This window comes from Manis pentadactyla, chromosome 2 (genome assembly GCF_030020395.1).
Source record: "Manis pentadactyla isolate mManPen7 chromosome 2, mManPen7.hap1, whole genome shotgun sequence".
NCBI classification, from domain to species: Eukaryota; Metazoa; Chordata; class Mammalia; order Pholidota; family Manidae; genus Manis; species Manis pentadactyla.
In genome coordinates this window covers 201,639,112-201,664,780 of record NC_080020.1, presented here as the reverse complement: position 1 = coordinate 201,664,780, position 25,669 = coordinate 201,639,112, and the positions used below count along the sequence as shown (strand labels likewise).

At 40.6% G+C, this 25,669-nt stretch overlaps 1 protein-coding gene and 1 non-coding gene across 3 annotated transcripts in view; both read right to left on the bottom strand.

The window, feature by feature from the left end:
* Positions 1-14,903, bottom strand: part of KCNG3 (potassium voltage-gated channel modifier subfamily G member 3) — a 47,130-nt gene extending 32,227 nt beyond the window's left edge. The window contains exon 1 of one of the 2 annotated variants that reach the window (XM_036925803.2): positions 14,098-14,903. In XM_036925803.2, the coding sequence (XP_036781698.1) occupies positions 14,098-14,762 (665 nt within the window). In that variant the 5' untranslated portion in view covers positions 14,763-14,903. The remainder of the gene's footprint in view (positions 1-14,097) is intronic. The other variant, XM_036925804.2, reaches the window with a different exon arrangement.
* Positions 14,904-22,580: 7,677 nt separating this feature from the next.
* Positions 22,581-22,684, bottom strand: LOC118932380 (U6 spliceosomal RNA). The gene has a single exon (XR_005032750.1). It is a non-coding gene; the product is annotated as a U6 spliceosomal RNA (small nuclear RNA).
* Between the last annotated feature and the right edge of the window lie 2,985 nt (positions 22,685-25,669).

Here is a 25,669-nt window from a genome sequence, read left to right as displayed (position 1 = left end):
AGCGATGTGCATACCTTTCAGTATAGCAACACCAGTCCAAAGTAGACACATTAAAGAAATTCTTCTTTATGTGCACTGAGAAATGAACAAAACTATTCATTGCAGCACAACAGTAATAGCAAAATTTTCACTCACAGAAGAACAAATAAATCAATTCTTACTACATACAGTTAAAATGAAAGGCTACAGATATAAACATGACAAATCTCAGAAACATAAAATTGATCTAAAAAGGCAAGCTGCAGATTACATAGATGATACCATTTATAAAAACGGTTTTAAATGCAAAACAACCCTAATATTTTATGTATAGATACATATACATATGTACAAGCATATACAAAGGTATCTTAAAATGCGTGGAAATAACATCAAAGTCAGGAAAGTGGCTATTTCTGTGGAAAAGGAAAGAATTTCAATTGGAACGAGGTACCCAGTGAACTTCAAATTTTTTAAATGTTTTATTTCCTTAAATTGAGTGGTAGGTACACAGGTGTTTGTTGTAATATAATCTATACTTTTTTACATGCTTAAAAGACTTTATAATGGTTTTATGCATAATTTCCTCTTCTATCTTTGTATAAAATGCATTTCTTCTATTTCACAGATTGATTTGTTCTGCTTCTTGAGTTTTTGGTAGTTGTATTCAAGGGAAGCACATTTTGATTGGCGTAAGGAATTCAACATTTTTTTGATGCTTAAATTTTGCTTTATTTTTAATAGTCTTTTATATTTAAAAAATTCCTCAAAGCATTTGCTCTAATGCCTTGAAACACCAACATTTAAACAAATCATACATATTAATTCAGACATAGAGACAATTTGTTTCTACAGCCCATTATATACTGCACTGTTAGTTAGTAAAACAAATTTTATCTTTATAAAAAGAAAACTTCTGCTCTTTCACTTACTTGTTCTTAAATGACATATATAAAAAAACTATCAATTAAATTCTATGTGGTCCTTAATTTGGTTCTTGTGAAGCGAGTCAAAGTTCCCCAGACAGCATTACATGCCCAAAGGCAGAGCAGCTGCCACACAGAGAGCAATGGAACCTCAGCCAAGCACACAAGCTGGGCTGATTCCCAACGCCTGTCACGTTCTGTGACCTACAGTAAGTCACTTACCTGTATTGCCTTACCTGTAACCTGACACACTAGTAACCTCAGAGTGTTTTGTCTAAATAAGGCAATTCATGTGTTGCTGGGCATATAATGGGGAGCTATGGAACACTTATTTCCCCTACTGCCACCCCACCCACACTGCTCACAAGATGACACGCAGACCAGACATGCTGTTTCAAAGAGTTCCTTTAGTGTGTCAAACAAGAAATGTTTCTGTTTTTCTTCAAATCATATGACATCATATCATACAACCATATCCTTGGTGATCATAAATTAGTGTACATTGTTAGTAAATAAATAAAGGGGTGGATAAAACCCTGTCATGAAGTGTTCCATAAAGCGGCACTTTACAAAAGCCAAACGCTTTGTGTTGTTTCCCAGGCCGTTCAGTACTATTATTGGCATCCTGTCCCCTTCCTGTAAGCAGTCACGGAACATGTCACTCAGGGAGCCCAACTGGATGCAGCCTCCCATCGCAGCCCCCCAAAACCATCCCAGTCCCCAAAACCATCCCAGCAGCTCTTGCCCGCTTCTAGCTCACTTGAGCACAATGGTCCCCAAACTTTTTGATCATCTGACCCCTGAACGAATTTAAACAAACCATTTATCCCCTTTCAGACACTTTGGTTTGACACTTGACAATTTTTAAGTAAAAACATTGCGAAGCATACAAATTCTGGCATGTTGTAAATACTGACATTTAAAAAGCGAAGCTGTTACATTACCTTTTTTAATTATCTAATGAATCCAAATACTACATAGCATTTTGACACACCCCATCAATTCTCATTAAAAAATTCACTAACAAAAACTAGTCTTTAACAGAAATTGCAGTTACTTCTTCTCATAAACTTGTGTTTTCATTCCACTTCTCCTACATAATTTTGTTCTAATGCAATGTATTTTTATGCTTGAAAAAATTTAAGCATCCTAACAAAAAATATGTTTACATCTTAATTTTCTTAATTTCCTGTGAATCTGTAATTTAATTTCCAAGAATCTGTTAACTTTTTTCAGTTACCATTACAAAATTAGTATATAAATAAAACAGAAAGTAAAATGTTATTTTAACTGCATCTTTTAATGAAATGGATAGGCTTTTTTTCTTTTCAACTAATTATATCTTTTCAGCAATTGGGTATTTCACATCCAAATTAGTAAATGAGTATTTATTGGTAGATGACATAGATTCTGCATCACTTCTATTAGTATTTTTGTTTTTACAAATAAAAGTGCTGAGAACCCTGACTTACTTAAATAAGTAGATGAAAATGGAAGAAGCAGTGTTACAGGAATGTTATTCTTTTACCTTTTTCCAACTATATGGGACAAGGTAATATATTCCAAAAATATATTTTGATCTACTTCATCTATTATCAAAAATACTTATTACACCTATAGTATTTCTATAGAGGAAATATGACTTGAATATAATTATGATGAAACCATCAGACAAGTCATATTTAGGGACATCTATACAACTGACCTCCAAAAACATCAGTTTTTATAATAAAATGCTTAGTGCAATCATTGTATTGTTAGATGGGAAATGTCCTTGTTTTTAGAAGATATGTACCCTAAGTACATATTTAGGGATGAAGTGTCAAGATGTTTGCAACCAACTCTCAAATTTTTTATCAAATAATAACAATTATACACAGATAAATAGAATAAATGAGGCAATTATTATGATGACAGATAAAACCACTGAGGCAAAATGTTTGCAACTGATTAATGTAGGTGAATTTTCATAATTGTTTCTGCATTCAGTAAGTTGTGCTATGTTTTAAAGTATATGAAGAGAACTTAGCCTCACAAAAACATGCAGTTGGAAAAGAGAAGTGTATTTTAATAGACTGTTTTGATAATTGTGGATATATATTTCTTTGATTCTATACCAAAACTCAAGAACTGGTTGTTTCTTAAAGGTCAGTTACTATATGGAAATTGAAATCATAGCACTGAACTTTTGGCATTCAGTTATATCAAAATCTATTGATTCCTCTGACACTCAGAGTGGATCTTTTGCCCACATGTGGTTTTGGAACATCAAGTATTGGTCATTTAGTATCCACTGATTACTGAATTATGCACATCTCCAAATGTTAACCCATTTCATTCTATAGTATTTTAAAAATCACATTGATTAGTATCACCACCAATCTCACCAGAAAAGTTGTTAAGTATTGGGAAGCCGGCAAGCACACAGTGGCAAATTCAAGTTTGCCCAATTTCTAATTTTTTACTTAAAAGCTCTAATTTTATCATTGGCAACAAATACTGCCCATTGTTTTCCTTCAAATAACATACTTAACTTGTTCATTTGTGCAGAAATGTTTGCCATGTAATTAAGTCTGAATAACCATAGTTTGCCAGTCATTCTTTCAAATAAAAATGGCGTTTCCTCAAAAAAGCTACCTGGTCTGCTTGTAACTGCCAAGCACTTTGTCTTGAGCCGGCCCCAGTGCAGCTGCAGTGTTTTCTGCAACTCCCCATTTCATCACACAGACTCTTAAAAAACTTATACTTAAGGGTTAAGATGTAATAAAACTAATAACTTTGACTGCTTTATCAAGGGTTTTCTCAGGTGAAACTTTTTTTTTTTTAACTGTGAGTGTGTGATAGTGGAGAATACAGCTGCTAACAGAGCCCGGTGCCACTGCAACTTCCCGTGTTCTTGTGCCTGCAGGGAATGCAGTGTAGACATAAAGGGCACCACACCAGACGCCCTGCCATGACACCCCAGGCTGCCCTAACTCTGCTCCCACCCGTATGCTCCCTTTTATAGAGATACCATCTCACCTTCCCACATCAATGACTCTCTGCTTCTTCCTCCCACTCTGCAAGAAACTACTGAGGGGCAATAGCTGTCTTGATTAAGCCTTAAGACCAAATGAGTACACTACATAGTAATAAATATGACTCACCTCCTTTTCTGAAATGTACGTCCCATGTTATTATCTATAAAATTATAACCTTTTAATATGTTACAAAAATGCAGTCCCTGATTTAGTAGGACCTAGCTTGTGAATCCCAGTTTTGCTCATCCATCCCTTCTCCAGACACCTCCTACACTTACCAATTAGAGTACATTGGTAAATCTAAATCCAAATTTGTAGTGTGAAATACAGACAGTCCCTAACTTATGAATACTTGATTTCCCACACCAACCATAAATACAGATAAAAGCCCCTGCTGTACCAGAATTCCTGTGATTGAATAATAAGCTCTGGTTAGGGCAAGTGCTTTGGGAAAACAGAACCATCAATGAGTCAGGGTGGGCCTCACTCATCCAAGGGCAGCATTTGGTGGCAGGCTAGTTAGAAACCATGAATCAGTAATCCATCCTCCATCTCAATCCTCAATAACATAGGTACTACTGTTATCCTCATTTTACAAATGAGGAAACTCAGAGAAGAAATGTGCCTGAGGGCACACAGTTGGACAGGCCCAGACCCATGACAGGACCATTCTAGACCAAGGGGTAGCAAATTTTTTCTGTCAAAAGCCAAACAGTAAGTGTTTTAGGCTTTGCAGACCATATAGTCTCTGTTGCAAATATTCCACTCTGCGGGAACTACCATAGGCAATATAAACGAATGAGAGTGATTGTGCTCCAATAAAACTCTATGTATGGACACTGAAATTTGAATGTCAGATAATTTTCACGAGTCAGAAAACAGTATTCTTCTCTTGACTTTTTTTACCATTAGAAATGTAAAAACCATTCTTAACTCAGGGGCTATATAAAAACAGGCAGTGGGCCTGAATTGTCTTCAGGCCATAGTCTGCCACCCCTGCTCCAGACCACCACCAGTCCCACAAGAGAAGTTGTGGGGGACAGTAGAGACCCTTATCACACAACAATGTCAGAGGCAAACTTGGCCTATTACAACACTGTTTATCCAGACAACGAAAAGGTTAATCCTGTTACAACCTGACCCACAGGGCCCTTTTCTGTCTGAACCCAGGACTAAAGCCAGTCGTTTGAGGGTCAAGGTAAAATGGCAGTCCTAACTAGCCCCACTGGCTCCACCCTTGCCCCCTAATGTCTGTCCTCCATATTGGGGCCAGAGTGATCTTTCAAAATTAAGTTGAATTATGTCTTTTGCTCAAAACCCACATTCATATACAAGTCCTGAGTCCTTACCATTTTCTCTTTTTAAGAAAGAAGACTATCAAAAATATATCCTTTTAGCTGGTACATCTGTAAGGCTCTATAGGATCTACATCTCCCATACTCACCCTCAACTCCCTATTACTCTGCTTCCTTGCTGTTCCTCCAACAGACAATGGGCACAATCACCTCAGGGCTTTGTACCTACTGTGCTTTATACTTGAAACCATCTTGCCCAGGATATCTTCACAATTGCTTCCTGCACCTCTCTCAGTCTCTGTTCAGACATCCGTCACCTTATCAGAGAGGCCTTTCCTGACCATGGCTCATGCTTACTCTGTAAACTTCTTATCCTGGCACTTAGCACCACCTATATATAAATATTTATTAGAACATATGGTTCTTGGGGGCAGGGACTCTGTTTTGTTCACTGCCATATCACCAGCATCCAGAACACTCCCAGATACATAGTAGTTGCTCAATAAATGTTTGTTGAATTTAATGAACAAATGAATGGTGAGCCATAAAATCAATCTGCAATTGATTTCTTAAAATATAACCAGCTCATAGTTTGAAAATGACTTATAAAACACACACTCTCCTATCAAAAATGAAATGATTTTATTTGCATGGTTCTTTCACAGGTACAGTTCATTTATAATATATACTGAGAGCCTACCCAGGTGCAAGGTATTGAATTGTGTTATGAAGCATAGAATTTCTCTTCTTAAAGAATTTCTAAGCTAAAAGGGAGCCAAGATATACTGACAAGCAACCTCAAGAAAAGATAGACAGTGAGAAGAGGCCTAAGACAGAGAAAGATAAACAACTGAGGAAGGTTAGTTTCCTGTTGAGGTCTGTCTTCATTCTCTCATTGACTCTTCTGAGTGATAAACCCACTTAACAGATGAGGGTACAGGGCCACAGTAGGGCAGTAAATTAAACCTCCAAGGTCTCCTGACTCCAAGTCCTGGGTTCTTTTCACCACAGTCTTTACCCTGACTTTTTTTTGCCTACGAAAGTCAAATAACTACCTCAATTACATACTTCCCTTGCAAATAAAGTCAAAGCTGAGAAGTCCTTGTCACTCAAAGGCTAAGAAGATCATTTTAATATACAGAAGAAGTATTCCAAACACTCTAATAGAACCCAGCAGTTCTTGAATGAATTAATTAATTCAAACACAAATGTTTTGCCTGTCGCTTTCTCTGACTCATCTGCTCAGCCAAAATGCCTGGGTCCCTTTCTTAGCCATTCATGGGCTCCAGCTTTATAACAGATTTTGTACTCCTTCAAACACACCACACCAAAACACAATGCTTCAAATAGTACGGCTGATGATGGTTATACAACTCTCTGAATATACAAGAAGTCACTGAATTGTACACTTTAAAAGATGAGTTTTGTGGTGTATGGATTGTATCCCAATAAAGCTGTTAGACATTTTTTATAAGGAGGTTTGCTATTAAATGTCATTAATAGTAGTATTCTTATTCATTACTATATCATTATTATAATGGCTATTATTATTACTAAAGAGTAGTACTGAATTTCATTCATATTTTAGAGAGAAATTTGGCCATGGCTATCAACAAGTTTTTTACATTTTTAAACACAATCCTTTTGACCCAGTTATTTTTCCACTTTGGAATTTATCCAACATATACATTCACACCAATTTGCAAAGATAAGTGAAAAGGATTGTGTTCTGCACTACTCTTTGCATTTTTGAAAAAGTGGAGTCACAGTAACCATTTCACAGCAAAGTAGAACAGGGACATGAGAATCAAGTGCCAGGTCACCATTTATCCACTATGTGGGTCTGACGTAATACTTAACCTATCTAAACCTCAATCATAAAATATGGATAATAATGCTATCACCTTGTAAGACTGTCATGAGACTTAATGACAAAATACTTGTAAAAAGTTAACAAATGACTAGTATATACTAAGTATTTAATAAATTCTAGTATAGCCACTAGTATTATTGACACAACAGACACTTGTTAAACAAATTGTAAACCATCCATACAACAGAATACTAGATAGATTTTAAAAAGGATGAGGAAGATTTATATGAACTAACATAGAAAGAGTTTCAAGATGTTTTTTAAGTAAAAAAGGCAAACTGCTAAGCAAGATTACAGAATGATTCCAGTTGTAAATTTTTAGATATCTATATAATATGTACACATAATTTATACACACACACATGTGACTGCATGTGTATGTTTACATGTACATAGAAAATTTCTGGAAAAATAGCCAGAAACTGGGTAATGGGATTGAAGAGAAAGGGGCATGTTTACTCTGTACTTCATAACACTTAGAAACATACTTTTTTCCAGAAAGCAAAGTTTTCATTAAAAAAAAATAAAAAGAATAATGTTGAAAATGACTTGCTTACTGAAAGTGAGAAAAAAAAGCACTTTGATTAAAGAAATGGTATTGAGAAAAGAAAGTTTCCACTGAATTCTAAAATTGGCAGCAGATAGGAAAACGATGTACACATATTAAAAGAAACAGTTCACTGTGCAAGAATTGAATTTAACAGGTTCTGGGTTGTGTTCAATCCTATCAGAGATCTATTAATTACTGGCTTCTGAAAATATCTACCTTATCTGCAAAGCAAAAGCATGGAGACTTTTATCTTCTGTTTCAAATATTGCTTTTTATTTTTAAAGTACTTATAAAACTACTGAATTTATGTAATATTGAAAAAGCAATAGAAATAATACAATTGATTTTCAAATTTCCCTCACCTGGTGTTTCATATTGGTTATTTCATTTTTTAAACTTGGGCTTAAAATAACACTGCAAGGAATTTAACCATCTTTACATCTTCTCAAATTCTCACTACCACAACACAAAGCAGTACAAATTAAGGATCAAAATTCTAACAAAAGCAACTTTTAGAAATAATTTCTGAAGAACAGATTAAAATGACAGCAAGACTTTGCATGCTACAGAGATTTTAAACTAAAAAAATACACTGCCCACATAGACTGACTGAAAGGACAGAAATTCAGAGGAAAAGGGACCACAAAGTAAAAGGAGTAGCTGTTTTATACCTGACCCATCTTTCTCAAAGTATTAACTAGCATGGAGCATCTTTTTATGAAATAGGCAGCAATGCTTAGTAATTCTAAAAGAGGACTCTATCTATATGTTAAAATGCCAAAAAGAACATTATCTTGGCAGTGTTGGAATGACATTCAGATGTTAATGGAAGGCAAACTGCCTGAAAAATCTGTAGTTTGTCTTACCCAGCAGATAAAATACTAAGAACATTGTCGTTATAAGATTAATTAGTTACCAAAATTGTTCAGTAAGGGAGATTGAGAATGTGTTCACCAGAGATCTTTAACAGAAGAGAAAGTCCTCTCAGTGAGATGGTTTTCGCTGTTCAGAAAGAAAATGGCACATGATCCCCTATCCACTGACCCTCAAGAGATCCCTCCTTCCAGATCCTTCTCTTCACACTAACCCATTTGGGTGGTTCAAGCAAGCAGACTGTGCAGAAAAGAACTGGATTCCTAGTTCACTACTTGTGCGCCAAAGCAGTTAAACAAGAGGGACCCCAAGGTTTGTGGGCCCCAGCATTGCTGCACTCCATAAATACTATCTCACACTTTCCTAGTACTGGTATGAGTCATCATTAGTAACAATACAAATCCACGTATTTACCTGAATACATCCCATCACTTCTCACCATCTCCACTGCTGCTCCCCTCCAGCAAGGGCCATGCTCTCTCACCTGCCAGGTCTTGGTGCTGCTCTTACCTTTAGTCCATTCTCTACCCAGTTGTCAGTGGTGTTTTTAAAACACATTGTATCTGTTTCCTCAGCGTTAAGACCCTCCAAGAACTTCACTGTCACACAGAGTAATACCCAACTCCTTCCCATGGCACATAGGCCCTGCCTGATAAGTCTGTCCTTCCCCTTGAACCTCATTTACCCCTCTCCCTTATGCTAAATGCTAGCCCACATGCGCCTTCCTTCTGTTTTGTAGAAAAACAAGCTCATTGCCATCCCAGCCTCTGCCTTTGCTGTTCCCTCTGTCCTGAACACTCTTCCCTCTCTTTTAAGGCTAGTCTTTTTCATCATGCAGGTCTTAAACTCATGTCACCTCCTCGCATCCTGTGCAAAGGAGCACTCCTGCTGCATTCTCTACCGTTTGATTTTCTTTCACTATCTGAAATTCTTGTTTATTTCTTATTTCTTATTTTGTTGTCTGTCCCTCTCCTCAGAGCATCGCCACCCACCTGCTCCATGCGGGGAGGGGCCCTGTCTTATCTGCACTGCCTGGCGTGGTCACAGAAGTCAAAAGCTATTGATGAAGGATTAGCTTTCACAATTATTTTTTAATTCTTATTTATTTTTTCCTCAATAAATAAGTATTAAAAGTATGACTGCTATATTCTAAGCAATTATGGTTTTCTTTTAATGGGGTCAAAAATTAGAGGGCAAAGTATTTGCAACTCAAATCATAAACAAAGGGCTTTCTTAATTTATTTTTTAAACCTTCAAACTAAGAAAGTCATTGACAAAATGAGCAAAAGGTATAAATAGTTCATAAAAAAAGTAAATTTGACTCCTAAATATATGTAAAGATGCATAATTTTACTCAAAGTAAGACAAAAAACAAAGCTACTAAATGTTTTTCACCTTTTGGCATGGTAAAGATAAAAAATATAACACTTTATGAAGTATGAGAAAACATGTTCTTTCAAACATTGGTGACAGGAGTATACAATTATAAAATCTTTCTGGAGTGTAATTACGATTTATCTATGAATATTACAAGGGCGCATACCCAATATCTTAACTTTCAGGAATTTATCTATGGATATACTTCCATAAAAGCAAAACAGTGTACATGCACAAGGATAATCATTACAGCATTTCCTGTAGACAAGAAACAACATAAGTGTCCAGAAGTGATGGGATATACATACAATGGAATATTATCCAGCTGCATAAAAGAATTGGGCAGCTCTTTATAAACTCATATGGAACCGTCTCCAAGACATGTTGGTTTGTTAAAAAAGCAAGTTTCATGATAGTGTTATTGCACAGTTTTTTGGGTATTTTTTGTAAATATATATGATATGCTTGTAAATATATAAAATGTCTCTGAAATGACACACAAAATCCTAGTAACTTTCGTTATATCTAGAGAAAAGAACTGAATGCCTGGGTGATGCCGAAAGGCTTGATTTTATAGCTTTTGGATTTTAAACATTATTCATATAATTATTAGCAATTCAAAATAAATCAATTTAAAAGGGTCAGATTTACATACAAATTTTTCAAATTATTGATTTGGAAGACCTCTCACATTTCTTTGGAACTTCAGATCATGTGTTATCCCCAAACTTCAGGAAGTTGATAAATAGAAATCAGATGCTTATATGTATTCCTTTTGTACCATAAGTAGTTGATACTTATTCTCTAACTTGATAGACTTTTTTCTAGCACAGGATCCTATTCTCCTCAACTAAGAATACCACCCCACCTGAAGTGCACAGCCTTCAATGTTTAGGGAGCATGAGTGCAACAGAAGATGTATTTCTGGAAGGTTATGTTTTGAAATGTAATGTAAACAACAGATATTTATTATGCCTGAGTAGTAATTTTTTCTAAAAGATGCTGTCATATGAGAATTTAGCTGTCTTCTAGAGCTTTTCATCTCATCTAGTTTAGAAGCCAGTACAAGTTTATATGAAAAAATAACTACCAGGCCAGGAAGGATATTATAAATCCCAAATAAGTAGTACAAATAAACAATCCCTCAAGAAATTCAGGAGGAAGCATCACATCTACTAGGCAGGAAAGGCTTCAAAAGAGAACTAAACTCTGAGTTGGGCTTGATGGATAATCCAATTTCAACAGGCAAGGGACTGCACAGTAAGGATTATTTGGGTGGTTCAGGGCCAAGCAAGCCGGCAAGTCTGGACAGAGCCTGCAGGAGGCCAGAAGTGCCCCTGGCTCCTGGAAGTACACTAAAGTAGTCCCTGATGCTGTATCCTCCCAATAGCTTGGATTAATTATGATTCTTCCTAATATCTCCCAGAGTTGTCATTTCTTCTCCACTCTTATCACCTCAAAGCAATCCAAGCCCTTATTCCCTCCCCTTGCTAAAGTCTCCAAACTCACCCTCCCATTTCCAATCTCGCCCATCTCTAGTTCACAGTATACAACTCACGTTTTTTATTTTATATGCATAACCCCTACTCACCCCAAACCTGCCAAAAGCTAACCCACTGCCTACACAATAAAACTACTCTCCCTTTCCTTCAAGGCCTTCTAACATCTGCTCTTTATCCCTTCTCACTCCACCAATGCTCCCTAATAAAATACACAAATTTCATGCCTATGCCCATACTGTTCCTTTCACCTGGAAAATTCCTATTTTGTTCTCATGCAGAGCACATATGGTCATAAAGGTTGAGAACACTGCTGTTTAAGTGCCAGTTTGGGGCAGTGCACAACCTCAACAACCTTCCAGAGATGGCTTGTTTCCACCCTCCCCCACCTTGAAGGTCTTCCCAGAACTCAATTCAATTGCTGCTCAGTTGTGCCTCTGATTCCCTCGTTACCAACTTGGCATCTTTTCTTTACAAATAAAGCTACAATATTTAGAATGCCAACAGTGCCTTGAACAGAGCAGATACTCAAAAGATATTTGCAAATTATGGTAGGATAAGTCAAGAAAGGCCGATTGTGGTTAAACTGTACAGAGCCTTTAAGGCCAAAACAAGAAGTTTTGCCTTTATTTGGTAGAAGGCAAGTATGATCGAATAATCAGAATGATGTTTTACAGAGACTCAGCAACCACGAACAAGCAGGGTTTTGAGAGACTACAGTCAAAGCTCCCAGCTTAAGGGGCCCTCTTGATTGGAAAAAGACTATGAGAGGCTCCAATTTCTCTATTTGGGAGTACAGAGATGGGTTTTCCAGATACCTACCCACAGCAAATGAAGCTTAAAACTGGGCCATTAAGCCAAGAAAAACATGCTTTTGCCTGAAATATCTGGGTATCTAGGAAACAGTTCTGACGTGAATAATTATATACACACATAAACTACATATAACACAAGTAAGTATTACTCTATCTCCTTCCTTCACTTCTTTTGCAGTCTTCCTCTTCCCCATCCGTCTCTCCTCTTTTTGGTTGCTTTCTTGCTCCTTTCCTCTCTCTCTCTCCCCTTCTTTCTCTCTTTCTCCTTTCCTCTCTCTAAAATTATTATTCATGTCTATCTTTCCAAATGCTTTACATGAGTGATCTCCAGAATGCCCTCCCCTTCTCCCAAAAGTCCCTCCATTCCTCCCAGAATTATCATTCAGGTTATTTCACTGTTTTTGCTTGTATATGGATCTAGCCAACTCCCTCAATATTTATACTAATTATTCAGTTCTGCCTCCTTTGCTAATGTAGCTTGAACCTTCACTAACTTTAGAATTCTGCAATTACTACTGAATCATTTAAGGCCAATCATTTATGGCTCATATTCTTACAGCCCTCTCAAAGAACCAAGAGCACTTACGTACTTAGGTATATAAATTCATTTCATTGTACAGCTAAGAGTATCAGATAAGTAATTCTTATCTGGAAATCAAAAACTCAGTTAGAATCTAATACATTAAACAAAATGAGTTTCCTAATGAATTTCCTTTCAAAGCATGTATCTGGGATTTCACATCAAGATGGCCTGTCAGCACAGTGTGGTGACAGATTTTATTCACTTCCTAGATTTAAGTAAAAATCTTTACTCTCCAAAGAGTATTATGGGGAAGTAATCCGCTGTGATATCAAAGGCACACAGAACCACTGGAATCATGCACGTTCCTATCAAGAAAAGATTACCAGGCAAAACCTATTTAAAAAATGAATGGTGGGGGAATCTTACAATAGTAGCAAAGGTAAAACAGAATATACTATTTGTGTTTGTGCTGAGGCTGTCTCCCCGGAAAGTTACTTTTGTTTATTCCTCCCACCAAACATGCAAAATAAACTCACGAGTAACAAAAACAGAATCATGTTATTACTGTTGAAAGGTAAGGACTATCTTAGGAAGGATTCAAATATTTTTCTTTCATTCTAGTAAAAAGAAAAACAGTCCAATACTATTTCTGGATTTAGAGCACTTTAAACATTTCTCCTTTCCCAGGTAATACTTTTTTCACTCTCCATACTGAGGATCCCTCTGAAAGTCAGTGTGTGACTCTGGTACCAAACAATGGACAGGTGTTTTGCTAACTCCATAGTTTTTAGGAGAAGAGATAAAAGGGATAAATATCATTTATAGCATCTATCGTTAGATTAATCTCCCTTATACTATAACAATTTCATTACAGCACATATTATGCATAGTAGATAGAATGTGTGGGCAGTTGGACACAGCAGCCCACATTTCAGGATTACAAGACCTTATGTCTTCCAACACCAAAAATCAGCGAATAATTCAAACTGTTTGTAGCCCAAGGAGAATTGTTGCATACTAACAATACAAGTTCAGAGAAATCTAATTAACCGGTTGCTAATTTGCTCAAAAGTAAACAAAATTGAGAAGCTTGTTTATGTCTGCCTTCCCCTCCTCATGCCTGGCGATTCGCCCTGAAGAGAAGAGAGTCTAGTGTCTGGACCAGAGCCGGCTTGTGCCCGGGAAACTGAGGTGTGTAATACGGACCAACCCGTCCCCTGGCTGGCTGTGCTTGCGGCCTCGCTGGGTCCGGAACACAGCCAGGCTCTGCTGAAGGGAGTCAAAGAACTAAGACGGGACCAACGGACGGGACGGACAGACGCACGCGACAGGACGGACGGGACGGGCAGAGAAGCAGTGCGTCCTACCCGGAGGGCTCCCTCCCAGGGCCGGCGGAGTACCTGCTCCGGTCATCCAGGCTGCGGTTGTCGGCTGCCGCGGCGCGCCAGTCGGGCAGGGTGCTGGCGCACAGCACCACCATAGATACGATCACGAACACCACCGACACGCTGGCCAGGATCTGCGCGGCCAGCGACGACGTGGGCTCTTCAAAGGTCCGCCGCATGCGCTCCAGCCAGCGCCTGGAGGGGGCCGCCTCAGCACCGCCGGGTCGCGCCTCGTCGCGGCCCAGCGCGCCCGCCTCGTCTGCCGAGTAGAAGGTGTAGGTGTCGGACATGCGGTCGTCGAGGCGTCGCTGGCAGCAGTACTCGAGGTGCGCGCCTTCCAGGCCCCAATAGATCATCTCGTTGTAGAAGGAGAGCTCGCACATCCGCGGCGCGAAGCGCAGCTTGCCGTGGCCGCGCACGTAGAGCAGGATGAAGCCGAAGGCCTCAGAGTGCCGGTCGAAGAAGTACTCATTGCGCTCGCGGTCGTAGTCGTCGCACACCTCCAGCACGTCGCGCTCCGAGCGGCAGCCGTGCAGCCGGCTCACGCGGCGCAGCGGGAAGTCCTTCAGCAGCTCCCGGGACAGCGAGTACCGGGCGCCGCCCACGTTCAGCACCACCGAGGCCGTCCTGCTGCGCCCGAAGGTCATGGCTGGACCCCCGAGGCCCGAGGGCGCCGCCGCCGACCCCCCGCTCGCCGCGCGGGGCCTGCTTGCAGATGACCGACGGGGGACTGCGCCGTCGGGGCCCGCTCCTGCCCCTCGCTGGTCCAAGGTCCCCTGGTCTCTAACCTCCTCAGGAGCTCAGCGTCCCTGAACGACGCTTCCTCCGCGCGGCTGTACCTGCAGGTGGCTGGGCAGTCCCCTTCAGCGCCAACGCTGCGCCCCACCGGCCGAGAACGAGGCTGTCAGCGCCGCCGCCCCTCGCGCCCGGGGGATGCCCCCTCCGAGGCCGGGGCGCCCTTTCAAGGCGGCGGCGCTGTCCCCCTAAGGGGAGCAGGCGCCGAGAGCAGGCGCCAGTGTGGGGTGGCTCCTGGTCCCCAGCGTTCCCTCCGGCCGGGGCTCCGGCAACCGCCCCGCCGCCGTCCAGAGGCGAGAGGCAAAGTGAGCAGGTTCGGAGGCGGCGAAGAGCCGGCCCCGAGAGGCGGGGGCGGGGCCTCCTCGCGGTTCCCCCTCCTCGCCTCCCCGCTCCGCTCGGCTCACCTCCCTCCGCGCGCCGCCCTCCTCTGCCCACCCGCGCCCGCATCTCCCGGACTCGCTCGGGCTGGGATTCCCCGGCGCCCCGCCCTGGACTTCGGGCTCCCCTCCTCGTGACGCCGTCCTCTCTCTCGGCTCCCGCCCGCAGTGGCCAGGAGGGGTCCGCGGGTGGGGATGCGAGGAGCGGGGAGCCCCGGGTGTTGAGGAGAGCAAAGCCCCGCGGCCGAGCTACCTGCTCCCGCGTCCCGCCCCGGGCCATCGGGATGATTTGGGAACCCCAAGGACCCTTTTAACGGCCCCCAAAGGGAGGCGACAGGAGGGTAAGGAGGGGGTGAAGACTGGGGTGTGGGATTTGAGGGGCGGGGACAGACGGCGTTTGGAGAGCTTTTTCTAGAAACTATCCGGAACCCAGCTTGGTCGGTTTCTAAGACCGCCCCAAAGGATGTCTCAAAGAAGGCACCCCAGCAGTTGCTTTCCTGGTCGATTCTCAGTTCTCCCGGCGCGGAGACTCACGTACCGCGTGCCCCGAAGGCGGCCACACACCCCAACAACCAGCCCGGGAGCCGCCCTCCCGCTGAGCCGAGCAGCCCCAGCCCCGGCTTTCTGCAGCGCGGGTCCTAGGAGCGCGCCTAGGTTGTAGCGCGCCTGCACCCGCTCGTGACGCTTCCTGGAGAGTGTGGTGAAAGTCTAGGGAGAATCGCCTTGCCACTTGGCAGAATAGAATTTCCCGTTGCCTTCGTCTGCATCCTCCTTTGCTTAATGTGTTGATTTCCCCTGTGTACCCTCGAGCCGGCTGCAGCTCGGACGGGAACTTAGCCCTTTAAGGCTCTGCACAGCGAACTGCCTTGTGCTCTCTCTGGTGGATGCCCAGGGAGCGGGATCTACTGGGCAGGGACTATTTTAAACTGCTACCAGCAATTCACACGACCTGCGATACCGGTAGCCGAGCCCGAGCAGTGCCCGCCAGAGGCGAACAGGTGAGTTGTAAGGCAAACGATGTTAAACTCAAAACAATTACTGGAAGAAAGACGAAGGTAGGGTGGGATGGGCTGTGGTCTTCTGACCTCAGAGTAACCCAGCTGGTTACTGGGAAATATTTTACTTTGCCCTTCACACTTTTCACAATTTTGTAGGATTGTCCGGCGCCCACTAGAGGTCACCATAAGGAGTTCATTTTGCTCTGGTGTGGATTCCCAGCGAAAAAGCAAACGCCCCAAATAGGAGCGCTCCCTCTCACACAGTAAAATCACTCTGGGTGGTTTCTTAAAGGATGAAACTCTCTATAAAATTGTTTATCCCTCGACTTGGATAATTTATCTTAAAAGCAGTCGATGTGATCAAAAGCTCAAAACAGGAACAGTTTATTTGCTAAATAGCTACTAAACCAGGAAAACATCCTGAAGAAAATGAGTTTCAAGACAGAATGGAAGGAGATGATGATCTTGCGCGGGCAGAGAGAAAAAGTAGAGCATTTCAAATCGCAAAATGTCGGATAGGAAGAATTAAAGTTTGTAAAGAAAGCTAAGCATTTGCTTGGTAGAAAGGATGGGGATCTCATCTGTAGAATTAGATTTCATCCTATAAGCAATGGGATCCCTGAAGGTTTTAATAATAGAAATGGCTTGATGAAAGCTTTATTTCAGGAAGATTCCTTTGCCCTTTGGCTGGCCATTTCTGCAGGCCAGGAATGGGAACCCTACATGCAAATCTTTGTAGATAAGGAAGGGTCAGCTCCGAGACACATTGAGACCAAAGACTCAGCTGGGCTTGGAAATGAAAATGGATTGTTAACAGGCTATCAGGATGGAGAAAAGTTTGCAGATGTGAACTGAGAGAAGAGCCTGGCTTCACACCAGCAGGAGCCAATTCCTGAGGAAGTCTTTAAAAATACTTACTGGAAGCATATCAAGCAACAGAACACAGAACAACTCTTGTCGATTATTTGCTCCAATATTTCTATATTTATATCCTGTGTTCTCTATCTAAAATCCTTTTAAGGTCTGTTGATTGAACCAGTTGAAGAAAAATCACATTTTAAATTAAATTTGACCTTAGAAAATAAATTAATTTAGTGACAATATAATTTGTGCCTCCTAGGTATATGTTCATAAAATTTCTTAGATAGGTTTAAATCATTTCATTTGTTTCAAGTGTAATAGTCTTTGATTTTAGATACTCAAATCATTTTCTTAAAGAAAACAGTAATATGCAGAAATGATTGGCCTGTCTCAGTGTAATATGGATTAGAAAGCATCCTTAAAAACAAGCCTATTCCTTTGGTACTTTGAAAAGATTATGTTGAGAATTATTACAGCTGAATTCTTTTTTAGATTCTGGATGATACTGAGGGTCTTCAGATAAATTTAAATTTAAAGGCAGAATTTTAGAGCATGAGAGAACCAAGAGATTTTCTAGTCTCAATTTATCAATCCATTGTTTAGGGAGGAGTGACAAGGCTTCACAGATGTGGCTGCAACTTGTCCAAGGCTCCCCAGCAGCAGCATGGTAGACACAAGGCTGGAACCAGGCTTTCTAGTTCCAAATGCAACTCATTCCATCTCCAGGACCTGCACTGCACTGCTGCCACAACCTTCTATTTGATCTCTCTGCACTCCAGTTCTTTCCTCCCTCTGAATCCTTGATTGTGCCACCAGACAGCTCTTCTTTCTCCTCATTTTCATCAAGGCATTCCCCAGTTTGAAAACCTAAAAGGACTGTAGATGTACCAAACTACAAATTGTTCATACAATAAAGTCCAAAGTGGTTATTAGGGCCTCCTAGATTCAAATCCTGGCTGCAGAGCTTACATAGCTAAGTGACCTGGAGCAAGTTTCTCAAGCTCTTTGAGCCTCTGTTTTCTTATCCATTGAACAGAGAGAATAATAGCTACATCAAAGGGGTGATGTGAGGAATAAATATGATGTGAGGGTGGTATATAGCTTAGTATGTGATACAAAAATGTTTGCTTCACATATGCTTCCACCAGCCCCAACAGGCCGTGCCCATTTTCATTTCTGGGTTCTAAATAAATGCAAATTAGACAGGTAAAACATCGAAAATTCAGCAAAAAGTCATGACCTTTACATCGCTGAGTCTGGGTTTTACACAGATTCCTCCATCACATTGCACAGCACAACTGGATGTGTTCAGAGACTCTCTATGCCCTGTCCAGAAGCTTTATAAATTGAAATACCCTGTGGGCACTACCAGTCCTTTCAGCTTATCAACTCTGCTTTAAAAAGCCCTCACTGTGCCATTCATTCATATTTCCAAGTGTTTGTTTACACCAGTTTATTTCTCAGCATCTGCAGAATCAGTGGATACTTTCAAAAGCTTTTTTGAATGGAAACCTTTCCTTCCAATGTCTCTAGGTTTATATGAATATATAAATATAAGTCTTTAAGACTTTGCCCACTGTGCACAGTTACTTCTATAAAAAGTAAAGCTGCAACCTTCATAAACTGCCCTCAAAACATCTCACCACACAGACCCTGTTCTTAAAGGTGAGAAGCCACCAGAGGGACACCTCACTCCCCTCCCACACCAATGTCCTTGCCTTTTTCTCTGCTCTAAGACACTTCATGCTCTTATGCAAGCAAAAGGAACACTATCTTCCTTAATTCCAACGTTGAGAGGGTCAATGTGTAATCATTATAGAGAAGGCAGATTTTACCTCAACCCTCTTAGGTTTTTCCACTGGGCCTGAGAATTAGATTGGCATAAGACAGATTAACAGGAGAAAAGCATACAAATTTATCTAGATACAAGTTTTACATGATGGCAAGAGCCTTCATAAAGAAATGGAGACCCTAAGACGTGATAAAACCTAAATGCCTTTATATTAGGGTGAACAAAGAGACAATTGTGGAAAAATACTAAAATATATGGGGATTCTAAAGAAAGATAATTATTTTAACAAGGTCTGTTTGTCAAGAATTTTCTCAGCTTCAACTTTCTGTCCTCTATTATAAAAATGGTACTTTATTCCTAATATAGGGGGGACATCTTCCATGTGGGAGTTTTATCTCCTGCTTTTAGGAAGGAAAGGGGGAGTGTCAGAGCACCCTTCTTGTACCTGATGCTTTTATTAGTGCTTTTAGCTCAAAATAATCCTTATGCCAAGGTGGCATATTTTGGGGTGGCATATTCTGCTGCTTTTATCATTAACAACAAAAATACCTATCTGTTGAATGAGGGAATGAGTAACTGTTTGCTGTTGATTAAAATAATGCTCTGATAAAATCATTAACTTTCCTCTAGTTATGCCATTTAAAAAATATACACTGTACTTCTGTAAAAAAAAAAAAAAAAAAATCATGAAAGCCAGTGCTAATATCAGTTAAAATAGAAATTAAGTGGAAAAATCATTGAATCTAATATATATTATCATTTTGTAGTAATAAAAGTTGCAACCATCAATGAATATATAATCATCAAGAATTTAATGCATAAAAATCTTATTATTAAAAATGTATGAATTTCCTGCTATAAAAAAAATAATAATGCTCTGAGTACTGGACTGGCAGTATTAAGGTATACATACAGTAAGACTGAAATTGACCAACTTGAAAAATCCAGGCTCTTTCTGAAAAACCACTTCAGTTATGTTAAATGGTTGGCATTACTGGCAGAGAAGATCTTGGCACTGTTTACCCCTGTACCTGCAGAGTACACCAGTTTCCAGTATTTAAAAGCACTGCAGAAGCCCTATTCATTTAGCAGGTCCCACCCAACCCTGGGTCAGTGAGTACCTCCATAGTTCTTACTCAGCAGATGCTTAAGTTAGAAAAGTTCTTGGAATCAACTCTGGTTGTGTTTGGATCCCAGCATCCACCCATACCTGTCCCTGGAGGAAGGAGATAATGTGGAGCCAGATGAGGGGTTACAAAGAAAGAACTGTCCACAATTGACTTGAACACTTCCAAATTGTTAATAATTCCAAATAAATAAACAAAACTGTCCAGACAGGATTGGATGTGGAGCCAGGAGGTCTTGTGTGTCTTGACTGATGTACAATAGGAAATAAGGAAAGACATGTAAAAGGCTGTTGCCTTGGTGGTAGATTGTGATCTCAGAGACTCCACTGCCTGATTGAAACTTCAAGATCAGGAGGAGAAGCTTTCCAGAAAAGCAGGCTTTGAGCCTAGACAGGAAGGAAGTGGGGGACCAAGCAGAGAGAGGGAGTCCCCCATTCTGCCCCTTACAACATCACAGAGCATATTCAAACAATCTGAGATGATTCCCACTCACAAGAAAAATCAAAGACATTTTCAAAATGAATGAATGTTCCCTGCTGGGTTCTATCCATTCTGCAAAGAGGAGAGCTGGCTTTATCACCATTAATGAACCAAAATTAACTAGTTTAGGAGTCAGCTTTCAAAAACACCTGCTGTTTTTATCCTTCTGTCCCTATAACAATCCATTTCCCTGCCCCACAATCCCATCCCTCCTCCCCCATCATGCCAACCAAGTGCTATTATTTCTGCCTCAGAGGAAATATTGGGGCTGGGGTTGACTGCATCAAAGCTTATGGTATTCCTGGAAATGATCTTCCCATCATAAATGCAACCAAAATAGCATTGTCTCTGCACTTAATAATTGATACACTCTTCAACAGCAATTGCATTTTTCTCTAAGGTATGGGATTTAAAATACAGACTATGTTTCTCCAGGTCTTAACTGGAGATAAAATAATCCAGTTCTGGTGTGTGTGATCCCTTTACCCTTCTGTGGCAAAACCCCAGCCATTTGCCTCAGTTGTCCCTGAGACACATGTTCTCACAGGTTAGCAAAAAATATGCTTAGTGAGAAAACTGAAAGGTATAGCAATCTGGAGTTGCAGTTTTTCTAGGTTGGAGCAGATACAATTAGGTTGGGATAAGCCAGTCTCAGGCCAGGGTCAGTGAACAGAGCCTGTGGCTCAGCAAAAAAATGCTGTAATGAGTATCTGTTATATTTCCATGTGGCCAAGCAACAGCAGATCCTGTCCCCCTGATAAGACCCTTCTATGCCTGCAAGGAATCTGGTCCTCTGCTTACCATTTGCTCGTACTATAGGTCTTCCAAGTGGGATTTTTCCTTTCCAGAGGAAATTAATCGCAAATAAACATCTTTCTAGCAAAGGACACTGAGAAGCTTTTTATACCCTTTCACTAGCTTCTATTGTGATGGATGAAAATGCAAGAACAATTAGAGCAAATGTCAGAGTAAATCGCCAAAGAAAGAAGAAAATAGGTTTACCAAGTTTCCTTTGCCAATGCCAAAGCATTCTCTTCTCCAGATACAGTATATATTTAACTTAAGACAGCGTCAAGGGATTAGCAAACACAACCACTATACCACTGGTGTATCTCAATAGCAACAGATACTTACGGAAAGGGAGAAATTGTGATTATAACTTCCATTAAATCAGCATTAGTTGACTTTCGATTTCTAGTTCATTGTGATTTCACCCTAGTAACCAACTCAAGAGTGATATTTATATTCTATACAGATTAAACATTGCTGAGACACATCCCCTTACTTAGAGCACCCATAAGGAAACTCCAGTTTTAATATTGCCACTCAAACAGTCATTCTCACAGACGATGAAAATGCAACGTATACAGCAATATCTCATTTGATTTCACTTCATTTGATTCAGTCACCATGGGATTCCCTAGAAGAATGTTCACTCTGCCCTTACTGCTAACTTGCTACCTAATCAACTAGGCACATAGGAGAGGCTGGCATTTCTATTTACTCCTTCAGTGTGCACCCCATTTCATCTCTGCCTTAGCAAGCACCCTGTTAGATGTTTAAAGTATTTTTTAGATGTTGAACTATAGTGATTTATATTGCAAAATCTGACTGGGGTCAGAAGGATTGTAAGGGACAAAATGAGAACTACTTGGACTACCTGATCCCTGCTCAGAATTTGACTGAAAAGGCATTTTGCAGTCATTGATCTTGCATAGGTCAGTCTTCTTGCTTTAACAAATATCCTTAGAACATCTCAGGAGCTAAAAAAATAAAATAAAAAACAGCTTTCTGAGAGGGCAACTAGGAGGTATGGGAAGGAAAGAGCAATGACCACAACCTGTAAGGGGGTTGGACTCTTAGAAAGCAGTGACTGCCAGAGGCCACCTGGCCAATGGTAACACTATACGTAAAGCTAGCAAGAGACCCAGCTCCATGGAAGAGTATAATCAGGCTCATCAGGACCTTCAGAGGTATTCTTTGTTTTTTTTTTTTTTTTTGTTTGTTTTTTGGTTTTGGTTTTGTTTTGTTTTCCTTAAATATGGAATGCTTCATGAATTTGCATGTCATCCTTACGCAGAGGCCATGCTAATCTTCTCTGTACCACAGAAGTATTCTTTGGACAGCCACATAGGACAGAGAAAAAGGTGGGACTTCTAGAACAGAGAAAGAAGGACACCAGGAGGGACTTTTGGAAAATTAGGCCCACTGACTTGAAGCCCAAAAGATGGGTGCCACAGTCAGTGAGCTGGGAATCTGAGAGGGTCAGATTCCCAAGCACCAGCATGGACAGGCTTAGCCGAGGGGCAAATGGGGGTTCATGTCCAGGAGGGCCTGAGGGATCTCAGAGCCCCCATCTTCTACCTCAGGTTGAAAGAAAGAAATGAGAGCTTGAAGAATCCCACATCTGCAATAATGAAAACTGGGCAAACCATGAGTATCTCAGAACAAATAAACTGTGCTCCATTAGCTCACCATTTCTATGCTGTTTGTAAAAAACCTATACTTCTACATTTTCACACTTGTGTGTGAGGGGGTATGTTTTAAAAACTTTCCTTAAAGCTCAGTCTGTGCTTATAAACTGAGGGGAGAGGAATTTGAGGCGATACTTGGGTTTCAGGGCAGCAGCAGAATAAATTATAAAAAATATCATAAATACTGTTCCCTTTTTCCTTTGATCCAGGCTTTGTATTAAGCACAGAAAATGGACATACCTTCATGAGAGTCAAGCCTTTTCTGGTTTAGGGTCGCAACTTAACCCAGCTCTCTAAGTGTCCAGGTGACTCCCTCTCTCTTTCGCCAACAGTGGTCTTAAAGAATTCTGATTTTCTATATATCTAGATATGCCTAATTTTCTGTATATCTAGGCTTACAAACTCAAGGCAAATGTTACAGTTTTATTTTACAAAAGGGTAATACCCTTACAGGAAGGAGGAAGATGGCTGCAGGAGCTTAAGTCTAGAGTTGAACCAGTAAATGTGACAGAAATCTAGTGGTGACAACTTACAGACATTAGTCTGGCCAAAGTCCATTTAAGCAGCTTTAGATGTAGTGAGGAAGCAAAGGAGAGAATGAGTATCAAAGTATATATAAAGAAATTAAGAAGCCAAAATGGAAACAAAAATAGGCCCATGCAAAAGTATAGCACATTTTACCTTAGGTCAGGAAATAATAAAGGATGAAAATGCAGTTGAGTTGAGCACATGCAGTTTGGTTTCTAAAACCATTCTCCAATACAAGGAACCAAGACTCCTTGGAGAAACGGCTGATTTTCAGACTGGGGCAGGAAATATACACGATGACCCTGCTGTATTTCATAGTGCCAGAAATTAAGGAAGTGCTAAACAAAACCACTACAGTGATGACAATAGGTCAGAGCAACAGAGAAGTTAACTGAAAGAGCTTCCAATGGCCAAAGCTGGAAAAATTTGAGCAAAAAAAGGTCAACATTACAGTGATGTCATGTTGATAGTAATGACCCCTTGATAGGATGTAATAAGAGTGGCACTTTACCTCTGTGTTCTTTCTGCCCAAAACCCATAACCCAAGTCTAATGAGAAAAACATCAGACAAATCCCACAGGGGGACATTCTGAAAAAGACCTGACCAGTACTCCTCAAAACTGTCAAGGTCACCAGAAACAAGGGAAGTCTGAGAAGCCAGCACAACCAAGAGCATGTTAAGGACACATGACAACTAACTGTAATGTGGTATCCTGGAGTGATCCAGGGACAGAAAAAAAACATTAGGTTAAAAAAAGAAAAAAAAGGGAAATCTGAATGAACTATGGACTTCAGTCAAAGATAATGTATCAATATTGGTTCATTAATTACAACAAATATACCATCTTAATATAAATTGTTTATACTAAGGGAAACTGAGAGTGGGATGAATGAGAACTCCATATACTACTTTATCAGTTTTTCTGTATATTTAAAACTGCACTAAAAATAAAGCTTTTTCTTTTAAAAATGCAACTGAGTTCAAGAAACATGTAAACAAATCAGGGTAGCAGGTTCATGATAGGTCTTAAAGAGGAAAGGTGTCTTAGAGACACTTTTAATAGTAGTTGTCCTGTGAATCTCACTGTTCCTTCGTCTCCCTTCCTCATTCTTTGGTTCCTCTTCTGCCTGTCTGAGCTCCCTAGTTCTGGCCTCAAGTCCTTGACTTTGGGGAATATATCCTTCCTCTGTCCTGGAGTCTCCTAGAACTGACAAACCCCATTTTGGGCAACTCATCTCTGTGACCTCTGTGGTAGGCAGCCAGTAAGAAGACCACCAGAGACTTCTTGGGAAATTCCCTCCCCTTGGGTGTGGACTATACCTAGTGAATCTCTTCTAACAAAATACAGCAGAAGTGATGGAATGTCATTTCCAAGATTAGGTTACAGAAAGACTGTGGCTTCCACCTTGGGTGCTACTCTTGCCTCTCTCTCTTTTGCACTCTGAGGGAAGCCAGATGTCATGTCATGACTGCTCTACAGATTCCTGACCTCAGAAACCGAGATAATAACTAGGTTTTTTGTTGCTAAATTTTGGGGTAATTTGTTACACAGCAAATGATAACCAATATACCTTCCAAACCCTTGCACCACCTTCATGGGTAACTCCCACTGGGTGTGGCCCAATGTCACACATGGATACCAGATATCATTATGCAGGGCCATGGAGCTAGGGGCACGTAAAAGAATGAATGGAGCTTGAGAGTAGATGGAACCCTTTCCTTATTAATTCAAGCCAGTTTAGGAAGCCCTTTGTCATACTGGCTAATCTAGGCTAGGAGTTGCCAGAGATTTGCAACTGATTCCTTCTAAGGCAGCCGAGTAAAGCTGTCCAGTTTCCTAATCCAAACAGATAATTTCCTTATCTTTCCAGCTGTGTGATGGAGGCCAACTGAGCAGCAGTTTTCCTAATCTTAAACCCGATTGGGGATACAGAGAAAAGATAGTCACAACTATCCACCCTTTGTATTTTTGATATGCAATTATAGATCAACAAGCAAAAAGGGATTACTTTGGAATACAATATATCTGTGTCTCCAGTTTGTGTCTAAGAGTACAGTCAGAGCACTGTGGCAGATCTGGGAGGGTTGGGGCAGTGAGCTGTGGTTCTTGGTATGGGGGCT